We start from the raw sequence: 23,043 nt of genomic DNA, 5'->3' as shown, positions 1-23,043 counted from the left end.
ATATATTTATTGACTCCATTTATTGAATCAAGCGTAATCTACACCGGCACTTTGTTGAATCCTACAAATTTGATTAGATTAGATTTGTCTTATGTGTAGTATTGTTCTAGTTTCAATATTATTTTATGTTACTGCTAGAATATAAAATATTATGGAAGATGATTCGATCATACGTTTTTTACCTCTAACGGTAGATAATCGCATCCGGTCGACTCGTGTCCTTGAAAAGAGTCAGTCATCAGTCATCATGTTTTTACTGTACAGATAATTATATAAACGAATTCATCAATTCATAAACCGTTTTGGCTACCAAGCATGACTGAGCATTTTATTTGACGAGTAGTTTTGCATGGCAATTTAACAAGATGACCACTAGAGAATTATTGTATGTAAAAAATATCTTAGTTTTGCGTGTTTATTACATTCCGAGAATATCATCACTATCATCAGTAAAAACCTGTTTCTCGACACTTATTTACAATGATGGGATACTGTCAATACCTACTTTTTGAACACTTCTGAAACATGTGTGGATACATCAGTTGAGTTCGACGTGATAAAACCGTGAAAAGTATCACTAAAGATTAAGTTTGTATCAATAACAAGATGATTAGTTTTTATCTTCGATGCTTTCGTATTTTTAGTACTGTGAATCATTATTTATTATGTGCTATCAACATCAGAACTCTTTACTACTGTTGTTAACCGCTCCTATAATATAATCAAGATCAAAGCCACAAAACGCAAAACAAAACACTTAAATTGACACACCTTTCTGACTGTTTTTTGGTTACAATTTCTAATAACAGCAATCTTAAGGTTTTTAAATTTTTTATTTAGTTATAATTTTTTATCTAGTATAAACCTTTGTAAACATTTAAAACTTTTTCTTTACAGTATTTAGGCATAACCAATATAACATAAAATTAAATTTATTTTTAATTTTTTTATTGTGAATACCGCACAAGAGTCCCAACTGCTCCCAACCGTCTGGATCAACTGAGTCTATGGCATTCCCAATTTGTAAAAGCAAAGCCATTTAAAGCAACGTTTCAATTCTGAATGGTCTTACACAAAGGCGGCTCTCTCGAGTTCAGAAGTAGAAGGTCAATTGAAAAAAAATAATATGAAATGTTAATACATATTGCTAATGCGTATTGAATATTATAAAAACGCCAATGTATGTAATTAATTTATCAGTACTCACCTATTTTGATGCCGTTAGTATGTAGTAAGATTATTTATATAATTATTTACACATATAACCAAAGATATTAGAAGAACGAGATGTGCTATGAGCAGTTCATAGTGTGTGGAATTGTTTTGCCCAGTGTCGCCGGTTCGGTTCACCAATACTACTGCACACCTTCGCTTACGCTAAGGTATCCGCACTAATACACGTCCCGATAGTATTCAAAGTACCCTAATTAGGTAGTACTCCGCCTACGGTCCGGCGGCCAACATAGCATATCTCGTTCTTCTAATATCTTTGCATATAACTAATGAATTTTTTTTTTCTTTTGAAAGATCCTTTCCTTCAAAAGTTTTTAAATCACTAATTCCAACCTCAGTCCGTTGCTTATAAGTAAATTTAAAAAGTAAACAATGAAAGCAAAAGTATCTTTACATTCATTTTATTGCACCCGCAAAACAACTGACAAAAATTATAAATTTTCGTTTCAATCTCTTTATTTTTTCTATCTTGTAACACAAACTAATTTTTTATTTGAATACGTTTGTCATGTTTTAATGAATTGTTTGCGATTTCTTTCAATACGATATCCATAGAATTTGACATTTTAAATTATTCCACGCAAATTACATTAACAATGACATAATTTTGCGAACTAATTTCAAGTTCAAGATGGCTATCGTTTATCACACAAAAAACTTTTCACTGACATTTTTTCACATCTCCCTCTTATACCTTAATAATCCTAGGTCGTAGATATCCCTATCTCACCGCGGTCACGTCCGAAAACACCTTAAAAATATATTTTGTATGATACTAAGCATACGTCAGACATGATAGTGTTTAACTTCTATTGTCTCTATAGCAAAGAGAAAGAAAGGAGATTGGTTTGGGATAAAATTTAAAGTGACCCATCCTAGAATGTGCAATAGCTGCTCATTTGGACGCTAGATGGCACTGGAACGAATAGAAAAAACGTACGAATCTGCAAGAATAAAAACTAAATTAATAATCGGGTAGTTTGTTAAATTGATTTTAATATTACTACTACTGCATCATATTTTTGGGCAATCCCAAATAACCATCTAAAAAGAGCCGCCAGATTGATTCTTAATTCTAAGCATATTGTTGTTTTGAACTACAGTAATGAATTTCAATTTGGTGAACAATATTTTTTCAATCCGTCTTTTGCCAATATGAATAGATAAAGCTTATACAATTAACATAAATCTGTGAATTCTTCAATCAATGTTTTTACTGTCATGTTTATTAATGTGTGTGTTTTCTCAAATAAAAAAAAATATTAAGATGTAAATAAAAAATGTACACGATCGTTTTTTTATAATCATAAATTTCCGAAAGTTCTTGAACGATTGCTTTGACATTTTGACACTACATTGCATTCGAATACGACTGTGCCTTTATATACCTATATTATATATTATATAGATGTCACCTGTTACAGTTTGAAACATTTTTTTAAAACAGTGATATCCGTTAAAAAAACATGCTTTAAAAAAAAAAAAATGGGTGTGTCAAGCCTACGCAAGACAGAAGTGAAACTTCTAGTATTCTTCTCTCTCTCTCTTTTCATTTCATTCTCTCTTTTTTTCTGTCTATTGACATATTTATAAGTAGCATGTGATAAAAAAAATTAAAAGTTATAAAAAAAGAAAAAAAAAATTAGTTAAAGCGGGGATCGAACCTCGGTTCTTCACGACCACAGTCGTGCGCTCTGCCTGTAGACAGCGAAGATGAGTTAGGAGAGTGAGTTAAACTAGGTATATAATATTTACACCTTGCTAATGTTTTCAGTATTATTAGGGCTTTTTTATACTAATTTTCATATATTTATTGGCAGGTAGAGTAGAAATTAATATTGTTTAGCGTTTGCCAACGACCATACCATGTTGAACACACCGGTTCTCGTCCGATCACCGAAGTTAAGCAACATTGGGCGCGGTCAGTACTTGGATGGGTGACCGCTTGGGAACACCGCGTGCCGTTGGCCTATTTTTTATTTTAATTTCATGTTTTTTTTATTTTTTTATCATTACTATAATTAATAATATCATAAAATTCTTTAACTTTTCAAGTATGCTACAGGCCTAAAATATTACTTAGTGGATTGATATTATGGTCAACCATTGAAAAAAAAAATTCCTACAAACTTATTAATGTAATTACGATCTTTTTCAAGCGCGTATGTAATGATTATTTTTATCAACCTCGCACACACCTTGCTAATTTTTTCAATATTATTAGGGCTTTTTTATACTAATTTTCATATATTTATTGGCAGGTAGAATAGAAATTAATATTGTTTAACTTTTGCCAACGACCATACCATTTTGAACACACCGGTTCTCGTCCGATCACCGAAGTTAAGCAACATTGGGCGCGGTCAGTACTTGGATGGGTGACCGCTTGGGAACACCGCGTGCCGTTGGCCCATTTTTTATTTTAATTTTATGTTTTTTTTCATTTTTTTATCGTTAACATCATAAAAAATTTTATATCATTCTTTAACTTTTCAATTATGCTACAGGCCTAAAATATTACTTAGTGGATTGATATTATGGTCAACCATTAAAAAAAAAAAATTCCTTAAAAACAAAAAAATAATATTCCATGGCCGAGAATCGAACTCGGATCAACTGCTTCGAAAGCAACTATGCTGACCATTACACCACCAACGCCAGTTGTCGAGATGAGCTAAGAAGCATTTATATTTTACTTCAAAACTTTTACTACATCAAATGAACTTTAATCGGTCCCGCATTTTCGTTTCGGTCATGAGTTGGTTTTACTCCTCGAAATTGCATGACGCGCGTAAAGAAGTTTCACTTCAAAAAAAACATCGCTATCTGTTGGACGTAAGAGTAACACTCGCTATTGTTTATCTATCTGCACAGACAGACTGAGCCATACCATCGCGTGGCGGGGTACAGCTAGTTAAAAATAAATCCATTAAGTTATACGAATTAAACACAATACAAAAAAAAACTAATTCAATGATATATTACAGTGGTACGAATCTTTAAAAGATATTAAAGTAAGTTATTCCAATAAAAAATAATACTTCAATAATATATTTCATTGTTACGTATATTATTCGTAGTCCAATAAAATTGAAAAAATAATATTTTTTATCTTATCTTCACTCTGGGGGGGGGGGCACTTTAGCCAGTAGTCACTGTAAAGATAGTGGTTATCTGTATTACATAAAAATTGTGAGATATATCTCCTCTTTTAACAGTTGGCGTAAATAACACTCGTAACTTTACTGCGGGATCCAGAAATAAATGCAACTTTGTAACTCGTTACAAATTATTTTGTCATAAATTTTTTATTTTGTCAACAATCATCAATTCTTGAAATCTTGTTATAGTAGAGAAAGTGGAGGAGGAAAGGAAATGGTTAAATGAGGAAAGTTATGAAGTACCTGCCTATTACGATCCAGACACTAAACACAAAGAAAGCCGTTTAAAGAAATGGTCGAATCTGAATAGCTGTCGCTCACCAGGGTAACTCTGAGAGTATCGGGCACCATGTTCGCAGCCATGTCAAACTAAACTGTAAACTGATATGTTTTTTGGATAATACATGATGATTGACCAACAACTAATAAATAAATTGTGAAAATGACGATTTTTCAAGATACTATAATATGCGAAAGATAAAAATTGAAGTATGAAGTCGGTGGCTCCCAAATAGAGAATGGTTCCGAATTGGAGTCTTGGACGCTAGGGAAACCCTTCTAAATCCCTCTGTGTTTTTTTCCGATTTACCAGTTTATTTTTTTACTATTCAGACCAGCCCTTCGGCCAGCTGCCGCTGCTGGTAACTCCAGAGGACGTGGTCATCTCCTAGTCCTCAGCCATAGCCAGGTTCCTCGGAAGAACCTTGGGTTGGCCTGATTTGAAGAACGCCAGACTGGACGCCCTGGTGGAAAATCTTGCTGATATCGGTTGGAGTAAGTAACTGTGATATTGACATGAATTAGAAGTGAGGAGTGAGGAGAGAGAAGTGAGAGGGAGTAGTGAGGAATGGGAAGTGGGAGGTGGGAAGTGGGAATTGTGACGTGGCAAGAAATAAGAAGCTCTTAATATTGCAGACATCGTAACTATCTTTTTTATGTAATATTTTGACTTTGCAGAGTTTTAGACTCGTACCATCAAGCCCAACAGCCACGATTTTGGTACATACCTCTACGATGCTGCCATTTTATTTCGAGAAGTTCAACTAAATAGCTACTGGTGGATGGTTTTAAAGCAATACTGTTAGTTAATATTTCTTACGATGATAAGTCATTTTACCAAAAACTAGAATGAACGACTAAAGACAATGAAGCGCTGTTTTATTTTAGCTTCAACATTTATCTGTTGACTTATTATAACTATTCATTCATTACAGATATCCTGGGTGGACATATTCTTTGTGGGTTTCATCGACAATGTGGAGACTAAAATGAAAGCAGACATCCTATCAGAGACAGGTTACCCCAATCTGGTCCAGATCAAGAAGAAGGATTTGGAGAAGCCTTCTCTGCAGAAATACCTGGAGGAACGCCCTTTCTGCGTCATATAAAAACTATCAAAATGCTGCAGTATTTTCTGAAATGTATCTAGAATGATTAAAAAACATTATACATTTTTTAATTTTGTGGAACAATTAAAAAAAAACTTATTCGAAGGTTATACCCATCAATATTCATTTCCTGGTAAAACAAGATATCCCGGGTTCAATTCCTAGCTGTACCGTTATCTTTTTATTTTTCTGTGTCTTGTTTTGTCATTTTTTTAAAAAGTATTTTTATAATAATTTTAAGTTTCATTAAATTCTGAAATTATTTTGTAACAGCTGTTTCAGCTGTTGTAAAAGTTGTGGTTTTGCCACAGTGAGAAGACTTGATCTAAAAATATTTTTATAATTGCATGAGCCTAACAAAGTCTTAATTTAACTCAACTACTCGAACATTTGGCATTTTTTGTAGATTTGTTTGATAAGTTCCGGTTTCAGTTAAGATTATTTTTCAAATTTGAAATCGTCTTGTCCATTAAGAAATTAGGTAGGTATGAAGGTACCTAGACACAAATCTTAGGAAATTTTGATTTTGATTTGAAATAGAGAAAAATAGAAATACATGTTTTGAACGCGCGGTCTCTTCTAACTGTTCTCAGCAACTAGTTTATTGTGATTATTAAGTTGGTTTAGCAAAGAGATAAGAAAAAGATTTGCTTTGATTCTGGCATCACGAGCAGTTTGGACAAAAAAAACAGCGAAGTGATCTTACAGTGAAATGAGCGACTTGATCCGAATCTTCGCACTTTGCACTACTTTTTTCTTGGATTACACCTATTTATGACTTGCATAATTTCACCAAATGCCTAACACCTGTATACCTAATCGGATCTTGATTGTATCACTGCAAACAGTACCAACAGTGACTGGCCAAAATGTTTTAAATTAGTGGGAAATTGCATGTTATCTGAGAAAAGATTAATACGCTTTACTTTGTCAGTAAGTATTTATTTATTAAATACGTCTAGTTGAATTTCACTTTCGTTTTCATGATAATAAATGAAACCATTGGATGTGGAAATTAGCCTACTTCTCGACACCCGATCAACTTGAAACTCGGCAGATAGTCTCGTCGTTGATGACTACGCATTCTACAATCATGTAAACACACGCAGACATGTAAACTTTTCTATGAAATTGGATGACATTGCAACAGATAATCTGCTAATACATGAAATGAACGTCAGTCCTACCCAATCGGGATTTGGCGCAGTTTTTAGTGCGGTTGATTTCAGTTCCCGGGGAGGAAGGTTCAATCCTTAGTAAAACCATTTTTTCAATATTTTTCAACAGCAGTTTATGTACCAGTCCTTGAAGAGACTTTCAAATTCATCAGCAATGCTTGGCAGAGCATCGTCAAGAGATTTTTTGTTCAAACGTTTTATTTGATGTGCTTTGAAAATATAAAGGAACCCCTTCACATAAACGATCTTAAGCCCCCGCTTACCTCTTTAAGTTTTTAGTTTAAAAAAAATGTTATTTTTTAAGATAATATATTTTCATTTGTTATAATTATATTAAATTCCATCGATAGAAAAAAATCGCAAAGTAAGCTCCGAAAATTATTAAAAACACGTTTCGTTCTGTTATTTAATATGTTATAGGCGTGAAAAAAATCACAGTGTATCATTAAATGCAATTGAAGCATTTGTCGAGAGATTTTTCCTCTATTTCATTAAATGTTTTCACCATTTTTGATTAGTTATTATCTTTTTTTAATATTAGCGCTCTCCCTCTAACATTCGTATTAACATATCTCCCTTTAAAACCATCTTTGAACGCTTACTAACTTTGGCCTTAATCGTTAGGATTCTGTGTTTCTAATTACCGTGGATTTATCTAATATAAAACAATTTTTATAATATATTGATATTATTATCCTTAAGTTTTCAGTAGTAAGACACTACTTTTCCATTTCCTCACTGAAAAACTGAAATGATTAACAAATTCGTTTTATTTAATCCCACTACGCCATCAATAGTTTCTTAAACACATTATTTAAGTACTTCACTTAATCATATTTTTTTGACATATTACTTTCAAATATTAGGCTAGCTCTTATTAGAGCATATCACCAAAATGTAACATTTTTCATATTATTTTGTACTTGTATACATTTTTATCTTCCTCAGATGAGCTGTTGAACAGAAGAACGAGTCGTAGAAGCAATCCGTTCCCACGCCAAAAATTTCAAAGCTGTACAAATGTTTGACTTGCCATATTTAGTGAACGGCCACGTGCCAACTCCCCATCTTCCTCTTCTTTTTTAATTACCCTCTTCCTTTAGCCTGACAATTATCGCCAAATCGAGCATAAGGTAGACATACCTCCCTCTGCTTCCATTCAATTTGGACTGATACACGGTGATGTTAAAGAATCCATTAACACAAACAAACTTATTTTTGAATTTAATCTTTATTATTTTTGAGCAGAAACAAATAAACACAAGCGTACAAAAAAGGTTAATTTAGAAAAATTATTTTATTTTTCAATTGATTTTTTTATTAAATCTTGCTATGCAAAATTAAACGCCCCAAAAAACAGAAATGTAATTATTTAGCATGATCAACGGCATGGACCCAGTTGTCTGCAGGTCTGTTGTCGATGTACTTCTTGACACTGGCCGTGTTCTTGATCTTCTCTCCTACGGCGATCAGGTTGGGGTATTCTTTCAGAACCCCAGGAAGATGTCCGTCCAAACCCTCGAATATTCCGGTGAAGTAGATGTCCACCCACGTGGGCTGAAAAACAACATAAACAGGTTAACAGAGTGCTAGGCATATCGTTGATCGTAGATAACAGAACAGGGGAGATGAACTATTGTAAGAAAGTGTCGCCAACATCATTCACCCATAATACTACTGCGCCCCGCCTTTGTTCTACCTGCACAACAAACTATTAAGTTTCATTGGTTCCACCGCTTTGATAGTCCATGCAGCACGTGACCCAGCATTCAGAATTTCTACGGAGTTATAACACATTTCCCTTCAATACTTTAAGTTTTTAATGTCTTAAAATAATATATGTTTTTTTAAAGATACTTTCTATACATTTTCCGAGCTGAAAAAGTAATTATTTGAAATTCCCTCGGTAGAAACTAAATCGAGAAATAGCTATGCTTTATTAAAAAATAGTGATCCCGCAATGGTTTGCTGTTGCTGTTGGGCGTCTCCGGCTTCTTCCACCATTCACCACTGTATACTACAAAAACTCCATTACATCGACTGTACGACTCCGTACCTCATTCCGGTGTAGAGATATTCTTCGGACGTCTCTGACTTCGTCTACCATATAAGCTATTCTCTAAACACTCCTCACACTATATGACACCTGGCCGTTGAAATTTTCAGCTATTTCGGTTAACTACTTTTCGAGTTTTGCGAGCGCAAACATACGAGGGTTGCATTTTTATATATTAATATTTTCTCTTACGCCTACATTCGTATTAAAATATCTCCCTTTAAAACAATCTTCTTCTTTTTGAACGCTTACTATGGAGCCTTAATCGTAGATCGGCTAAAGTCGGCACGCTTCGATGTTTGTTTCTACGGTCGCCGTTTTCTGTCGCCGATAATAATTCCATAACCCCCTTTACTTCTCGTAAATAACCACAGGAAGAGAGGTTACAATTTAAAACAAAGCTCTGAGCGCTAGGACCACAGACTAATGATTAATAATGATTTTTAAAGCTAATCGTACATAAGCGTGAAATTTCTCCACTCTTCGAGTGACCGCATGGTTTAAGATCAGTAACTAGCATTAATGCTGTGAAAATTAATTGAACCATGTAAAGCGTTTAAACACCAATCGTTATAATAACTGTCAGTATAAAGTTGACCAAAAATTATAAGAAATATTCGTTTTTTAGTTTAAAGGCAAAAGTTTTATGTAAAAAATACAGCTGTATATTTCACAAAACTTGCACTAAAATATTATGTTTACCTTTTTCTCCCCATAAAAGAAACCATCAGCAGCTAATGGCTCAAATTTTTTCAACAGGAACTCCACAGCGTCATCTAATTCTTTTTTAGCATCAGGGGTCGTCTTTCTCATAGATGCGTAGATTTCTGAAATTATAAAATGACACAAATTTGAATGATTCTGTGTTAAAAATAGTACAGTTTAAACACCTGTAGTATTTTGCCTCTCTGAAACAAAGTAATTGGTTTCATCTCTGTGACTACAACATAGGTTTTGCACTTACTTGGTTGGAGATCTCTAATGTTGTCAATAAGGGCTTCAAGAAGGGCCTCTGTTAAGGGATCTGAAGCGACCAGACCAAACCGCTTCCCGAGGTATCTGATAATGGCCACAGATTGGTTGAGGGTCTTTCCATCTACCTCCAGCACTGGCAACTGACGATATTCGAAACCTGACAAAAAAAAATAGAAAACTTTACGTTAACATTACCAGGTTTTTGATTGATTACCCCAGCCACAGACATTATAGCAGCCGTTATATTTACGAAAAACCTGGCTCTCACAAAACACAAATATTTCAAATTGATGTTTTCTATTTATTCACATACTTGTATATTTATTTTATAGTACAACTGAAGCAATTATAATATAAGTTTGATTAATAATATATCATTAAATTTTATTAAAGAATGTGTATAATATTACGTATCTCCTGTAAACGATTTATGTACTATCAGGCATAGTGTTTCGTGAACACCTCAGTAGGAGATTATAGCATTGTTGTGAATTGATAGTGTTATTACGGTAAAGAACATTACAAATTGTTATATGAAAGACTAATTACTATACCGATAGTAATTATTATTAATGTTGTTATTGTATTATTTTTGACTTGGTGTTATTAAATTATCGAAAACTTCTGTACCTTTTGTTCTTATCCAGACCGAAATACTATGTTTGAATATTATTTTATTTTTTTTATTTCAAGTATATATTTGTTACATGATTAATACATTTATTTAGAGAAGATACATTAGAGCACCATACTAGGCAGCCGCGTGTTTCATGGTGCCCAATGGAGGAATGGTTAGTGATGACTAAAGTTATGACTTTATGTCTAGTTTAAACATATTTTGGTAGAATTATAAAAAAAAAATTCAATAACTCACAAAAATTTCCAAAGTTTTCTATAAAATAAACACAAATATATATAATTGTACATATATGTATATACATACATACACACAACATACATATACTTACATATACGTATCTTCTTCCTCACACGTGTAAACAATATATAAACCTATATCTGAATACGAGAAGCAGGTTAACGACACTATCCCACTCACTCATCGAGAAATCCCCAAGCGCCTGAAAACTGTCGTATTATGATATGTATTGGTTATTTAAGCAAATGCTTATGTACATAGATTAATTGCGTAGTACTCACTTAAAATGTTTATGTCCGCGGGTGGTATAATTTAACAAGGGTGTAATATGTAATAAGTTGCTTCTTGGGTTCTTACTTTCCTTAACTAGCGGCCACTGATCTTGCGCTATCCTATTGTCTTCGAAGTCCACCTCAGCATAGGCGAACAGGTACCTGATGGCCTCCGCCACTCCCCTCACGGTGAAGTAGGTCAGTTTAAACTTTGATTCCGACATATTTGCTGCAGACCAAAATAAAGCACATTAGTTCAGGACCTTTAATATTACAAGAAAGATTGAACTGGGGGTGCTTTACAGTTGGAATGAAATGTCGACAACAAAATAATAACTCTCCGTAATAAGCATGAAGGATTGCTGGTAAACCAAAATTTAGGTTGGACGAAGTCTAACACTTGCATTTAAAGTAGGCCCAGTCATCCAAGAGTCAAATTAACCTTAGGAAGAATTAATTATATTTCTTTGAAACTTGGCAGATACTATGTTAAACGGAGTACGGAAGTTGACCTAAATCTATAGTTGTTTGAAACATATTTGGAATGTGAAAAATTCCGAATGACCTACTCGTACTTTGCTTTCTGTCAATCCATAATTCAATTTGATGGGGTGGCACTTATAAAACTTTTGCACAATCCCTGTACATTGTACAAAATCGAAAAATTAAAATAATCGTGAACATATCAATTTACTACCCTCCAGAACTTCAATTAAAAAATTTTAAAGTGAGAAAATTAAACACTCTGTTCCTGTACCACGCAACTTAATAAGATATTTTAAATGAAACCGCACCTTTCAGAAACACATCAAAATGTTATATAAAAATGCATGCTACCGATTCCGATAGGTATGTAAAAAAAAACTTAGGGTCAACAGAACTACAAATATCTGGGAATAAAATTCTAGAAAACATTACAGTTATTAATAATCACTTTGATGAATTGGAAACACAAATAAAAAGTATAAAAAAACAATAAATAAACATTGTAACCTACAGAAAAGCTGCAACTTTCAAATTTCAATTTGCTTCAATATAATTTTAAAATGTTTTGGAATATTCCGAGAAATGAACAAAAAACTGTTGTACCTTTAAAAAGGAACTCTAAAGAGGAACCTCATTATCTAAGATGGTGATATTTGGTCAAATGAACCAAACTGACTGTACATTACGACAGATTAAACAGTCATTTACAGAACAAGATATCATATTCATTCTTAACATCAGGTAAGATATGTATCTAAACAAAGAGTTATTAAATATATATACTGTTTTAGAAATTTCATTCAATAGCACCATTCTTTTTTTCATGCTTTAACTGTGCTAGAACATCTTTTCTGGCGTGTGGTATCTTGAACACTTCGCCTTAATTTGATTGAATTATGCATCTTTGATATCCGTTAAATTTTGAATCTAGTTCATTTTAATCAAGGTTAAACATATCTATACTATGTCGGGTAGTAGCGCCCTTGGGGTGATTTTGCACAAAAAATGCGCTATACAAATCATTCAAAAATTAGTATTATTATTAGTTGTGTGACAATATCAGGGTATGTAGCACGATCGATCGATAAAGACTTTATCGATAATGATGGTAACTTGTCGTCGTACCCGAGAAATGTTGTTTGTTGGTTCGCAATCAACATGTCTGTAGATCGCGATCAACATGTCTGTAGTTCGCGAACCAACAAACAACATTTCAATCTTAATTTATTCGACACTAGCTGCCGTGTACCCGGCGTTACTCGAATTTTCGCTACTTTCAAAAGAATAATATCCATGTATATATATATATATATATATATATATATATATATATATATATATATATAAACCTTCCGGAAGAAATTCTCTAAATGATAGTGAAAACACCATCAAACTCCGTTGCATATTTTAGAAGAACTAAGCACACAAAAAGACAGACGCGGATAGTGAATTTGTTTTATACTATTTTATTTTTTATTTAATTATTTAACGCCCAGAGGACTTTTACATGTAGGTGGTACAATTTTAATGACAGAGAGTTTTGAAACATGAGAAAAATAATAAAAATAAAATTTCATTAAAAATAATATATGCAAGAAACAAAATTAAAAATAACAAGAACATAAATTAAAAAATATAGCTTTTTGACTGGTTTACAAAAATATAACTTCCATTTAGGAATAGTGTTGAATAAGTCTTTTACGAGATCCACAAAATTCGCAAAGTTAATATTAAATATATCGACTCCATTATTTTTTTATTTAATTTTTTTTTTTTTTTTTTAATGCAATAAACAACATAATATATTATAATTTTACTGGTCTTCCATTAAAAGCCTTAGCTTGTGGATGGAAGAAGAGTTAACATTTCAAATATTATGTACAAATAAAGTCACGTGTACAGTTAATACAATGCAGTTAATACAGTTAATACATTTCATATAATTACAATTACTATTTACTATAATCATGTATTTCAATATATATGTATGTGTAGGTAATATAGACACATGGCAATCAGACCCGTTAGCTAAAATATGTAAACATATATGTATTCAGTAAGAAGAAAAACAAGTAAGATTTTTAGTGTTACATTCTCTAAAATACTTTTTGATGGAGTTCAACAATTGAATTTTGTTCCTAATGCTTCTGATTTCTATTGGTAGGTTATTGAAAAAGAATTTTCCTTGGTGAGTATAATGGTGTTGTGCAAAAGAAGTGTTTAATTTGGGGCACACAAATACATGTTTAAGTCTAGTACGATTTTCAGTTATGAATGCGTATTTATCTTTTTCTTTTATAATTTGTATAATTGAATTTTTTATAAATAAGTTTTTAAATGTTGGAACTTTGAATTCTTCGAATATGCTGTCAGTTGGGAAGTCTGGAGGTTTTTTTAGTATAATTTTTATTATTAGTTTTTGAACAATTTCTATGGGGGTCAGATTAGTTTTGTAAGCTGCTCCCCAACTGATAATGGCATACTGAAGAATAGACTGTACTAATGCGTAGTATATTGAGTATAGGTTTTTCGTTGATAAGAAGTTTCGTATTCGTAAGAATATATGAATTAACTTTTAACTATTTATTAACTAACGTTTATAAGACAAGGTTTTATGCATATATACATAAAAAAATGTATATATATATAATAAGCAGTAATTGTTGATTGAGGTACTAGTACATATTGAATCATTTGGCGTGTTGGAAATAAGCCGACATAGCTCAGTGGATACAGAGCACCTGACCGGACATCAGAAAGCACGGGTTCAATTTCCGTTGGCGGCATTTATTTTTACTCGGGAGATATTTTCAATTTGTATTAGTATTTCGGATGGCTAATTATTGCTTATAATTATTTAATATCGACATCACCTAAGCATTGGTTTTCCATAGTGTGAAACCGTTGTATTGGGGAGTTCGCAATGTAATTGCGCTTATGTGTATTGCAGTGGAATAGTGTATTTTGTCGTCTTGTTATTGTAGGTATTCGTATTTAGAGATGAATTGTTGTTTGTGTCCAGGAACGATGACATGTTATTGACATTATACGAGCCCTAATCAGAAATCCGATCACCAACTATAGAATGCGACTAGCCACGAACGAAAACGCTCTTGTGATGGCAGCACCCTTTGGGAATGGTCCGATTTACAAAATTACAAACGATGGAGCCACTTCCTGATGTTATAGATGTCTAAAAATATATTTTTTTTCATTTTCCCTATTTTCTGTGTTATTATTATTTTTTGTATTTATTTTAGTTTTTTTTCTATGTATTATCTTCCAATATTTTTATTACATGGAACTTGTGGTATTGCACAACCGCCAGGAGATATGGAATAAACAAAAATATTGGTCGATCAATATCATCGATATCGATACATCGATCGATATCATCGATATCGACACATCAATCGATATCATCGATATACTCGATCGGTCGAGCAAAATAATTATCAAAAATACTAATACAAATAACAGTATCATCGGTAAATCGGATTTCGGTCGTCTGTGATGTGCGTTATACATGCGTGAAATTATTCACATTTAATTCAATAATTTGTCAGAATAAAAATATTATTATATTACAATGAAAAACGAAAATATTGGTTCACTAAAGGCAATAATAATAATCTGGAGGCAAATATATTATAAATACTTCACAAATCCTAGAATTATACAATATGTCCCGTGTTTTAACGGTACTTCACTAGTAACAATTCAGATCAGATAATAAATATTATTTAAGTAATGTGATTTTGGGGACTTACTTTTGTTCAACGACCAAATTGCACGAATCAACTCTCTTGAATGATTTAAAAATGAGCTTCCATGGAAAAATATGATGTTTCAATAAACCAGTTTAACCTTGAATGATAGGGTCAGGTGTTTCGAACCATATTTTTTATAAAAGTTTTGAAGGGGAAAACAACATTTTATTTTTTATTTTCCTGCTTCTGTTTATAAATTGTGTTCTTATCGCAAAATGAAATTATCATCGCACTTTCATAATTTTCATGACTTGCAATAATTTCACCTAACACCACAAGCTTTGTACCTACTCTTATCTTGCTTGCATTACCGCAAACAAACTTGCTAAAATAATATTGATAGGAAGTTGAATTTCAAATGATAATATTTTAGTACATTTTTCTTGTCGGTATTGCAGAAGTGATGTTTTTTTATAAACAAACGATGGAATTCTACAATCTATTAGCCTTCTTTTATCCGTCTTAGAGTAAGGAGAGAGTAGATAACAATTTAAGGCGACATAAGACTCTAATAATGGGGGTTTGCTTGACGCTCACATTTTAATTATTTCTGATGAACGTATTACTAAATTCTATTTTTTTTCTAGAGGGATGCTTACGGATGCAAGTTATTTATTTTTAATATTATTTAAAAACAGGACCTCACCATTAAAATATTTTAAGTCAAACTGGTATAAATTTTTATAAATTTTAGTTATTAATATTTTTCAGAGAGATCCCTCTACAATAATTAAAGATTTTAATAATACGTTAACTAGAAATAACTAAAATAAACACAATGGAAAGAATAATAATAAATAAAAACTAATCTATATGAAAGGAACGTTAAAAAAATATTCACTAACTTTTACTACTGGAAGTGCTCTTACGGAAAAAATTATAATATTGTAGTGACAAAACCAATGTCGAAAAATAACATTGGGTAAAGCTAAAGATTTATTTTCAGTCATTGAAGCGGATTCTGCACACTCTGACGGAGTATGTGCTACAATAAGTATCGTAAGGATATTTTCCTTTTTATAGCGATCCAGAATTTCTTCGGGATGATGTTAATGTACTAGTAGAGCTTTAAGGATGCCAGAGATTTTCATCCGCATTTAAATAAGTATCCTCACACTGTTCATCCTTTCTGTCATGTATAGTTCACACTGAAGCTTGAACAGTCATTTGAAGTTCATTCAATACATTTTTGGTGCATTTTCATAACTTTGGTTATGAAAATGCTAAAATTGTTACTTAAGAGGAAGCTACAAGCCAAAAATGTGTATATTCTTCGTATAAATTATATTGTAGGTAATAGGCATTAAAATCGCTTGACAAACGGAGTCTAGAAACGTTCGATTTCAAGTACAAAACTGGTTTTTATTTATTTTGTAAATAATTTTATAGGAAAGCAAAAAAGTTAATCAAGTGAAACTGTCACTGATAATCTTAGCTATAATACTGTATTATAAAAATTGTTTCCTTTACGCGTTCATACATTTCTATTGAATTTTTTTTTTTTTATTAGTTTAAATTTATATTTTTTATTACGTAATTTATTATTTTATTTGTATTCTACTCAAGCGAAACGATATGAAAACCTTCAATTTATCTAAAGCAAATTTTTGGTATTCATAATGTACACCAATTCGTTATAAGGATTAATCAAAATAGTGATTTAGCAATAAGCTTCGCCTTACCGTGCTACTTTTACTCGCACGGTGGAGACGTGCTTTCGCTGGCACATTACAACCTCGACCTAAGGAAGGTACTGAGGGGAAGTTACTTAACTGGCATCGTAGCCCCACTGGACAGTGCTACTTTTATTCGCACGATGGAGACGTGCTTTCGCTGGCACATTCGAACATCAACTTAAGGAAGGTACTGAGGGGAAGTTACTTAACTGGCATCGTAGCCCCACTGGACAGTGCTACTTTTATTCGCACGATGGAGACGTGCTTTCGCTGGCACATTCGAACCTCAACTTAAGGAAGGTACTGAGGGGAAGTTACTTAACTGGCATCGTAGCCCCACTGGACAGTGCTACTTTTATTCGCACGATGGAGACGTGCTTTCGCTGGCACATTCGAACCTCAACTTAAGGAAGGTACTGAGGGGAAGTTACTTAACTGGCATCGTAGCCCCACTGGACAGTGCTACTTTTATTCGCACGATGGAGACGTGCTTTCGCTGGCACATTCGAACCTCAACTTAAGGAAGGTACTGAGGGGAAGTTACTTAACTGGCATCGTAGCCCCACTGGACAGTGCTACTTTTATTCGCACGATGGAGACGTGCTTTCGCTGGCACATTCGAACCTCAACTTAAGGAAGGTACTGAGGTGAAGTTACGTAACTGGCGTCGTAGCCCCGCTGGACATTGCTACTTTTACTCACATGATGGAGACGAGCTTTCTCTAGCAATTCAAACCTCGTCCTAATAAAGTTACTGAGGGAAAGAGGTTGCTGGGGCAAAAATAACATGGGTCGCCAAGCAAGGACGCCAGTTAAGAGTTAAATACATTGGAGAAATAAGAGTGAACGAGTGAAGAATGATGATACATGTAATAAAGTAATTTGTTTAATATATTTATTAAAGAGAGTGGGTGTTATTCATTTCTAAACTGAATAACAAACAGAATTTTCTAAACACGGACAAGCAACTACAGCAGCTAAATGCACTCAATTACACAAGTTTGAAATACTTTTTATATTAAATCGTGGCATACAAAGTTAAAACTGAAGGATCCAGTTATCCTCAGGTCTGCCCCCGATGTACTTTTTAACGCTCTCCTTGCTTCTGACCTTGTGACCGAGGGCAACCAGGTTAGGATAGGGTTCCATAATACCAGGAATGAATCCGTTTATCCCTTCAAATATTCCGGTGAAGTATATATCTGCCCACGTGGCCTGAAAACACACAAAATATTTATTGATTTACAGAGAACTCAGCCACTGTAGCACACACACACTAATATTGCGATATATGTCACAAGTCGAGTTCGTCTCAGTCATTTGGAATATTCAATAAGAAACATACATTGATCTATTGAAAATATTCAAACGAATTTATGAACCACCGCAAGTATTGCAACAGTGATCATCCGCTCATAGCGACTAGTGACCCTACCCTAGCGTATAAACGCACTAAAATCTCTGATGCCGCCTTCTTATTCTGAATCCTCCACTGGCTTGTCGATTCATCATATCTGTTAAAAAGTATTGCATTTCGTTGCCCTGAACACAATATCAGGATCAAAAAAAAAAAATTGTATCTTCGTTTTTACACACTTATTTTCTCTATTCTTAAAGCCTGTAATTCCTCTAGGATAATTTGAAACCTGTTAATTTGACTGTCCTGAAACGGGAAACCTTCCTAGTTGGACCGTCAAAAGCGTCCTTGCATATAATGTATTGAATATTATAATAAATAAACGCCGAATTTAGAATACCTCACTGTAAAACCAAATACGAGCAAAACTCTTTAATAGGACGTATCTGTGAAACCACAATGCCTTACCAGATATAGACATTTTCTATTGTAATTTGAAATCACATAAAATGCAGCACACTCAACTAAAATACCTTTAATGGACAAGCGCAACACGGTATAGTACCCCAAAAATAAATCAATATAATACCATTATTCTTTATTGTTATTATCATTATTCTATATTCTGAATTGCTTTGTTAGGATATTTTTTTGTCATATTTAATAAATTGTGTAGATACAAATAATACTAAAACCACATTTTATTTAATGGAACTTCATTTGTCTATAGCTTTCAATTATTTATTTATGAATATATATATATATTTTTATACAGTATAATATACAATGTAGAAGTATCTAGTGACGCCTGCACTAGAATAATTAGTACAATTTTATACCCTTTTTTCTCCATATAAGAATCCATCAGCAGCTAGTGGCTCTGCTATTTTCAAAAAGAATTCCGCAGCCTCCTCACATTCTCTTTTAGATTCTGGGGTCTTTTTCTTAAGCCATTCTTTGACTTCTGAAATAATAATTATTTTTGTAAAACTGTATTGGATTATCGTAACACAACTTAGGTTAACACGATTCAAGGGTTTTATTTCAAATGAATGGCTTTATAGAAGAGAGGACGTTTGTTTAGAGAGGGACAACCAAAGAATATGATCTAATGTTCCCACTTTTAGACCACATAATGTGCAATCTGATGAGTCGAACACGTGAATTTTGAAATGAGAAGTAACGGAACAATTACTACCACACAACAACTACCACAACACGGGCATTAGCCATGTATGGTAGTTAAAAAAATGACAAAAAATGTAACATGTAAACATTTATTAAATAATAAAAAATAAAATAAAATAAATATCCAATCCTCATTCGAATAAATGAGTCAATTTCTTTTTTGGAGATATGTGGGAATTGTTGGAATCACGGTTTTGATAGGATATTCCTTTGTATTGAGGCATAGCAGACTCCCTTGGATTGACTAGCAATGTGCCATTACTCTATTTTTGAGGAAGGAAAAATGTTGGATAGTGGAATTTGGTTTACGAGGGTAATACTAGGGTTCGATGCTCCTTGTTTTGCCAAGGAATCCGCAATATCATTAACCACGATGCCAACATGTCCAGGAATCCAAATCAGAGTTACGGTTTTAACAGAGCTTTGAATGGAGGCTATCTTCACTCGAATAAGAAATACAAAGTGATAATCAGGATGAAGAAGGGAACTGGATTTGAGTTTCTGGGGGAACTGAGAGAGACGGAGAGAACAAGGGAATGTTAAAAATTATTTTTGATTATATATTTGAGATATTCAATTATTGCAATGCACTCGGCTGGAAATTGGTTTGAAATTGAATGAAATATTCTGTCATAAGAATTATTGTGGTAAATACTACAGTTAGGAGTGCCTAGAGATTTTTAGAAAGAGATTAAATATAAGTAACACACGACAAATTTGTTCATTTTTAAACACATTAATTTGTATAGAAGAATTATTACATTCATATAAAGTGGGTAAATCAACTATCATAGATGTAATAGAAATCGCCTTTTAAAGGTAATTTCATTGATGCTAAGTATGTTGATATTCAAATTGATTCTGTTCAACAGCAAGATTACTCTCCTCGTCGAACCATTGGCAAGTTAGTCAGAGTAGGAAAAAGAACAGTCTGTGCTGTCGGAGACGGAGATAACCATCGGGAACATAGAAATGAATTCTCTCCATTATAACCGAATTTTAAAACCTTCCACGGATTGGTATTGTGTAAATAAATAAATGTGTGCATCACTTCTGACCCGTAGATGGTTCATTTCGAACACACCCAAACAAGTCAGTAGTATAGGAGGATAATTTAAAGAAATCTCAGAAATTTCTTCTGAACTCTCTCAAACATGAGAAAATACATTACCTGGTGCGGACCCGCTTTCAAGTCCACTGCTTACGAATTTGCTAACGAATTGAATAAAATTATGAGAATAGACATTAGTTCTTACAGAGGCTTGGAGTATAATTTTCAAAATGGTTTTTTGTGTTCAAATTGGCCAATTAAGAATTTAATCATTTGCACTTTCTCCTAGTCGCACAATCTGATTTAGATAAGAGTTCTCCTATGACAATATAAGATAACACAAAAATACAGTTTTACTGTGTATGCTTATCTAACCTACTTTAATACAAAATACATTTTCAACTTACTTGCTTGGACATCTCTGATGTTGTCTATAAAGGCTTCAAGAAGGGCATCCGTAAATGGGTCTGAAGCTACAAGACCAAACCTCTTCCCCAGATATCTGGCAATGGCTACAGATTGGTTTATAATCTTACCATCTACCTCCAGCACTGGCAACTGGTGGTATGGAAAACCTTAAGAATAATAATAAAAAAAGTGAAATCATCTGTTGCCGAAAACAATATTAAGTTTTTGGGGAGTACTTTTACATGGTCGCTCAACAAACTAAACTCCTGTTTCGGCTTCAATCTGGGTTAACTGCATAATATCTATGTGGTTTGTTTTCCGAACATAAAACTTTTAATTTGTAAATCGATAAAATTCTCTTAGCTAGCATAAATGCGTAGTTTGACTGAACTGACTAACTAACTAACCACCAAGCTGTTTTTTTCGGTAGGGTAAAGCAGACAAATTAGACAACCACACAACTCTGTCTCGACACACACCCCTTGCTTCATTCACATTTATATACATTTATTTATATCAAATTTATTCTGTAATTCTGATTCTTTAAATAACCTGACTCACGTGTTTTTGAATTCTTCTACCAATAGCTTCCGCGTCACATATTCTACTTACACTCCTTTCTTCGTTTATCCGCTATTCATGCCCAAACTATCTTAACGTCCCTGTCTTAAGCAACCATCAGCCTTGCATTATTTGCGGTTGTTCTCATTTAAAAAGTAGTTAGTTAATATGTAGACATAAAGAGCGTACTCATAGGATTCACATTTACTTTTTTTTTATTTAAAGAAAGCAAGACAAAAAAATACATATTACAGTAAATAATAAAATAAAAATACAGAAAAAAAAATAGAAAAGTTCCAATAAACTACTTTTCAGTAGTTTGTCGATGGCAACTTTTCACATAAAAAATATTTAAAAAAGATAAAAACTTATTTTACTTAATGACAACAGTGATAACAATAAAAATAACAATTTGTTTTAAAAATATAAAAACATATACACAACAGTGATAGTATCTACCTATAGTTTGTATTAGACTCTAATACAAACTATTTCTTTCAGCGAGCCAATTTTTCAACATAATATTTGTTTTTACATTTGTACATTTTTTTATTTCAGCAGGTAACATATTGAAAATAAAATATTTATTGGATCGATTGTAAGTGCGTGTTTTGCTGGGTGTGTCTCATAATATACCTACGACCTACGTAATAAAATGCTTTTATTTGTCATTGATTGATCGTGATAAAAATTTACCGATGATTGATGAAAAATAAATCTATTATTATAGTTTATAAAAAAAATATGGTGCGTCTTTTAATCGATCTCACAATTGTATTACTGTGGAGTTATTTAAAAATACTTACTTTCTTTGATTGCCGGCCATTCATTTTGCGATATCCTATTATCTTCGAAGTCCACCTCAGCATAGGCGAATATGTACCTGATTGTCTCAGCCACTCCCTTCATGGTAAAATAGTTCAACTTATACGTTGAATCCGACATTTTTACTGAAATCTAAAAGAAATATTGGAAATAAACTTACTTAACTATAATTTCACCATCAATAAATTATTAATAAGATGTTGAATACCCCTGAAGAGCTATATTTGACAGTTACAATACAATGATGGATACCGTCCGTTTGTAACAATTCTTCTTTGAATTGTCAATATTACACGCTCATGTTACGAATCATAAACTCCGATTATTTTTATGTATTTAGTTTGATAATATTGTAATATAAGCTGGCGTTAATTCGTTTTTCTTTATCGAAGGGAGCTAATTTATACTGTGAAATTATTCAAGCCTGAATGTGCAAAAGAACGTTGGCTAATAAAATTGAAAAATTCATTCGATTGAAAGGTATTTATTGCACTTACTGACATTTATTATATGTACTTACAATATACTATGCACTGTGTAAAATTTCTACCTGTACTATGTCAGTAAAAACCCTACGGTAT

The 23,043-nt window shown here is 32.9% G+C and overlaps 2 protein-coding genes and 2 non-coding genes across 4 annotated transcripts; 2 read left to right on the top strand and 2 right to left on the bottom strand.

The window, feature by feature from the left end:
- The first annotated feature begins 3,084 nt into the window (after window positions 1–3,084).
- LOC149417754 (5S ribosomal RNA) lies at window positions 3,085–3,203 on the top strand. The gene has a single exon (XR_016303189.1). It is a non-coding gene; the product is annotated as a 5S ribosomal RNA (ribosomal RNA).
- Window positions 3,204–3,525: 322 nt separating this feature from the next.
- Window positions 3,526–3,644, top strand: LOC149417753 (5S ribosomal RNA). Its single transcript, XR_016303224.1, has one exon. It is a non-coding gene; the product is annotated as a 5S ribosomal RNA (ribosomal RNA).
- Window positions 3,645–8,210: 4,566 nt separating this feature from the next.
- LOC149417752 (glutathione S-transferase-like) lies at window positions 8,211–15,423 on the bottom strand. The gene is made up of 5 exons (XM_089639175.1): window positions 15,397–15,423; window positions 11,226–11,369; window positions 9,981–10,148; window positions 9,719–9,843; window positions 8,211–8,517 (listed from the first exon to the last, which is right to left on the bottom strand). Exons 2-5 carry the CDS (start codon window positions 11,362–11,364, stop codon window positions 8,329–8,331), a joined length of 621 nt encoding a protein of 206 aa, XP_089495301.1. The 5' UTR covers window positions 11,365–11,369; window positions 15,397–15,423; the 3' UTR covers window positions 8,211–8,328.
- A 2,687-nt stretch (window positions 15,424–18,110) lies between these two features.
- Window positions 18,111–22,582, bottom strand: LOC149417751 (glutathione S-transferase-like). The gene is made up of 4 exons (XM_089639845.1): window positions 22,444–22,582; window positions 21,076–21,243; window positions 19,269–19,393; window positions 18,111–18,287 (listed from the first exon to the last, which is right to left on the bottom strand). The coding sequence occupies exons 1-4, from the start codon at window positions 22,580–22,582 to the stop codon at window positions 18,111–18,113; spliced, it is 609 nt and encodes a 202-aa protein (XP_089495971.1).
- Window positions 22,583–23,043: the final 461 nt, after the last annotated feature.

This window comes from Hesperophylax consimilis, chromosome 14 (assembly GCF_061612785.1).
Source record: "Hesperophylax consimilis isolate HC1 chromosome 14, BYU_Hcon_1.0, whole genome shotgun sequence".
NCBI classification, from domain to species: Eukaryota; Metazoa; Arthropoda; class Insecta; order Trichoptera; family Limnephilidae; genus Hesperophylax; species Hesperophylax consimilis.
Note: the sequence above shows the minus strand (reverse complement) of the source record. Positions and strands in the feature narration are given on the sequence as shown.

What these genes read in the sequence shown, in the direction of transcription:
- LOC149417752 (XM_089639175.1), bottom strand. Translation starts at nt 11,364, where the DNA reads ATGTCGGAATCAAAGTTTAAACTGACCTACTTCACCGTGAGGGGAGTG. An exon ending in GTGGCCGCTAGTTAAGGAAA is followed by an intron (nt 10,149 to 11,225) that starts GTAAGAACCCAA and finishes TTTTTTTGTCAG; the next exon opens with GTTTCGAATATCGTCAGTTG. An exon ending in TCTTTTATGGGGAGAAAAAG is followed by an intron (nt 8,518 to 9,718) that starts GTAAACATAATA and finishes GTTGTTTTTCAG; the next exon opens with CCCACGTGGGTGGACATCTA.
- LOC149417751 (XM_089639845.1), bottom strand. Translation starts at nt 22,582, where the DNA reads ATGTCGGATTCAACGTATAAGTTGAACTATTTTACCATGAAGGGAGTG. An exon ending in ATGGCCGGCAATCAAAGAAA is followed by an intron (nt 21,244 to 22,443) that starts GTAAGTATTTTT and finishes ATTATTCTTAAG; the next exon opens with GTTTTCCATACCACCAGTTG. An exon ending in TCTTATATGGAGAAAAAAGG is followed by an intron (nt 18,288 to 19,268) that starts GTATAAAATTGT and finishes GTGTGTTTTCAG; the next exon opens with GCCACGTGGGCAGATATATA.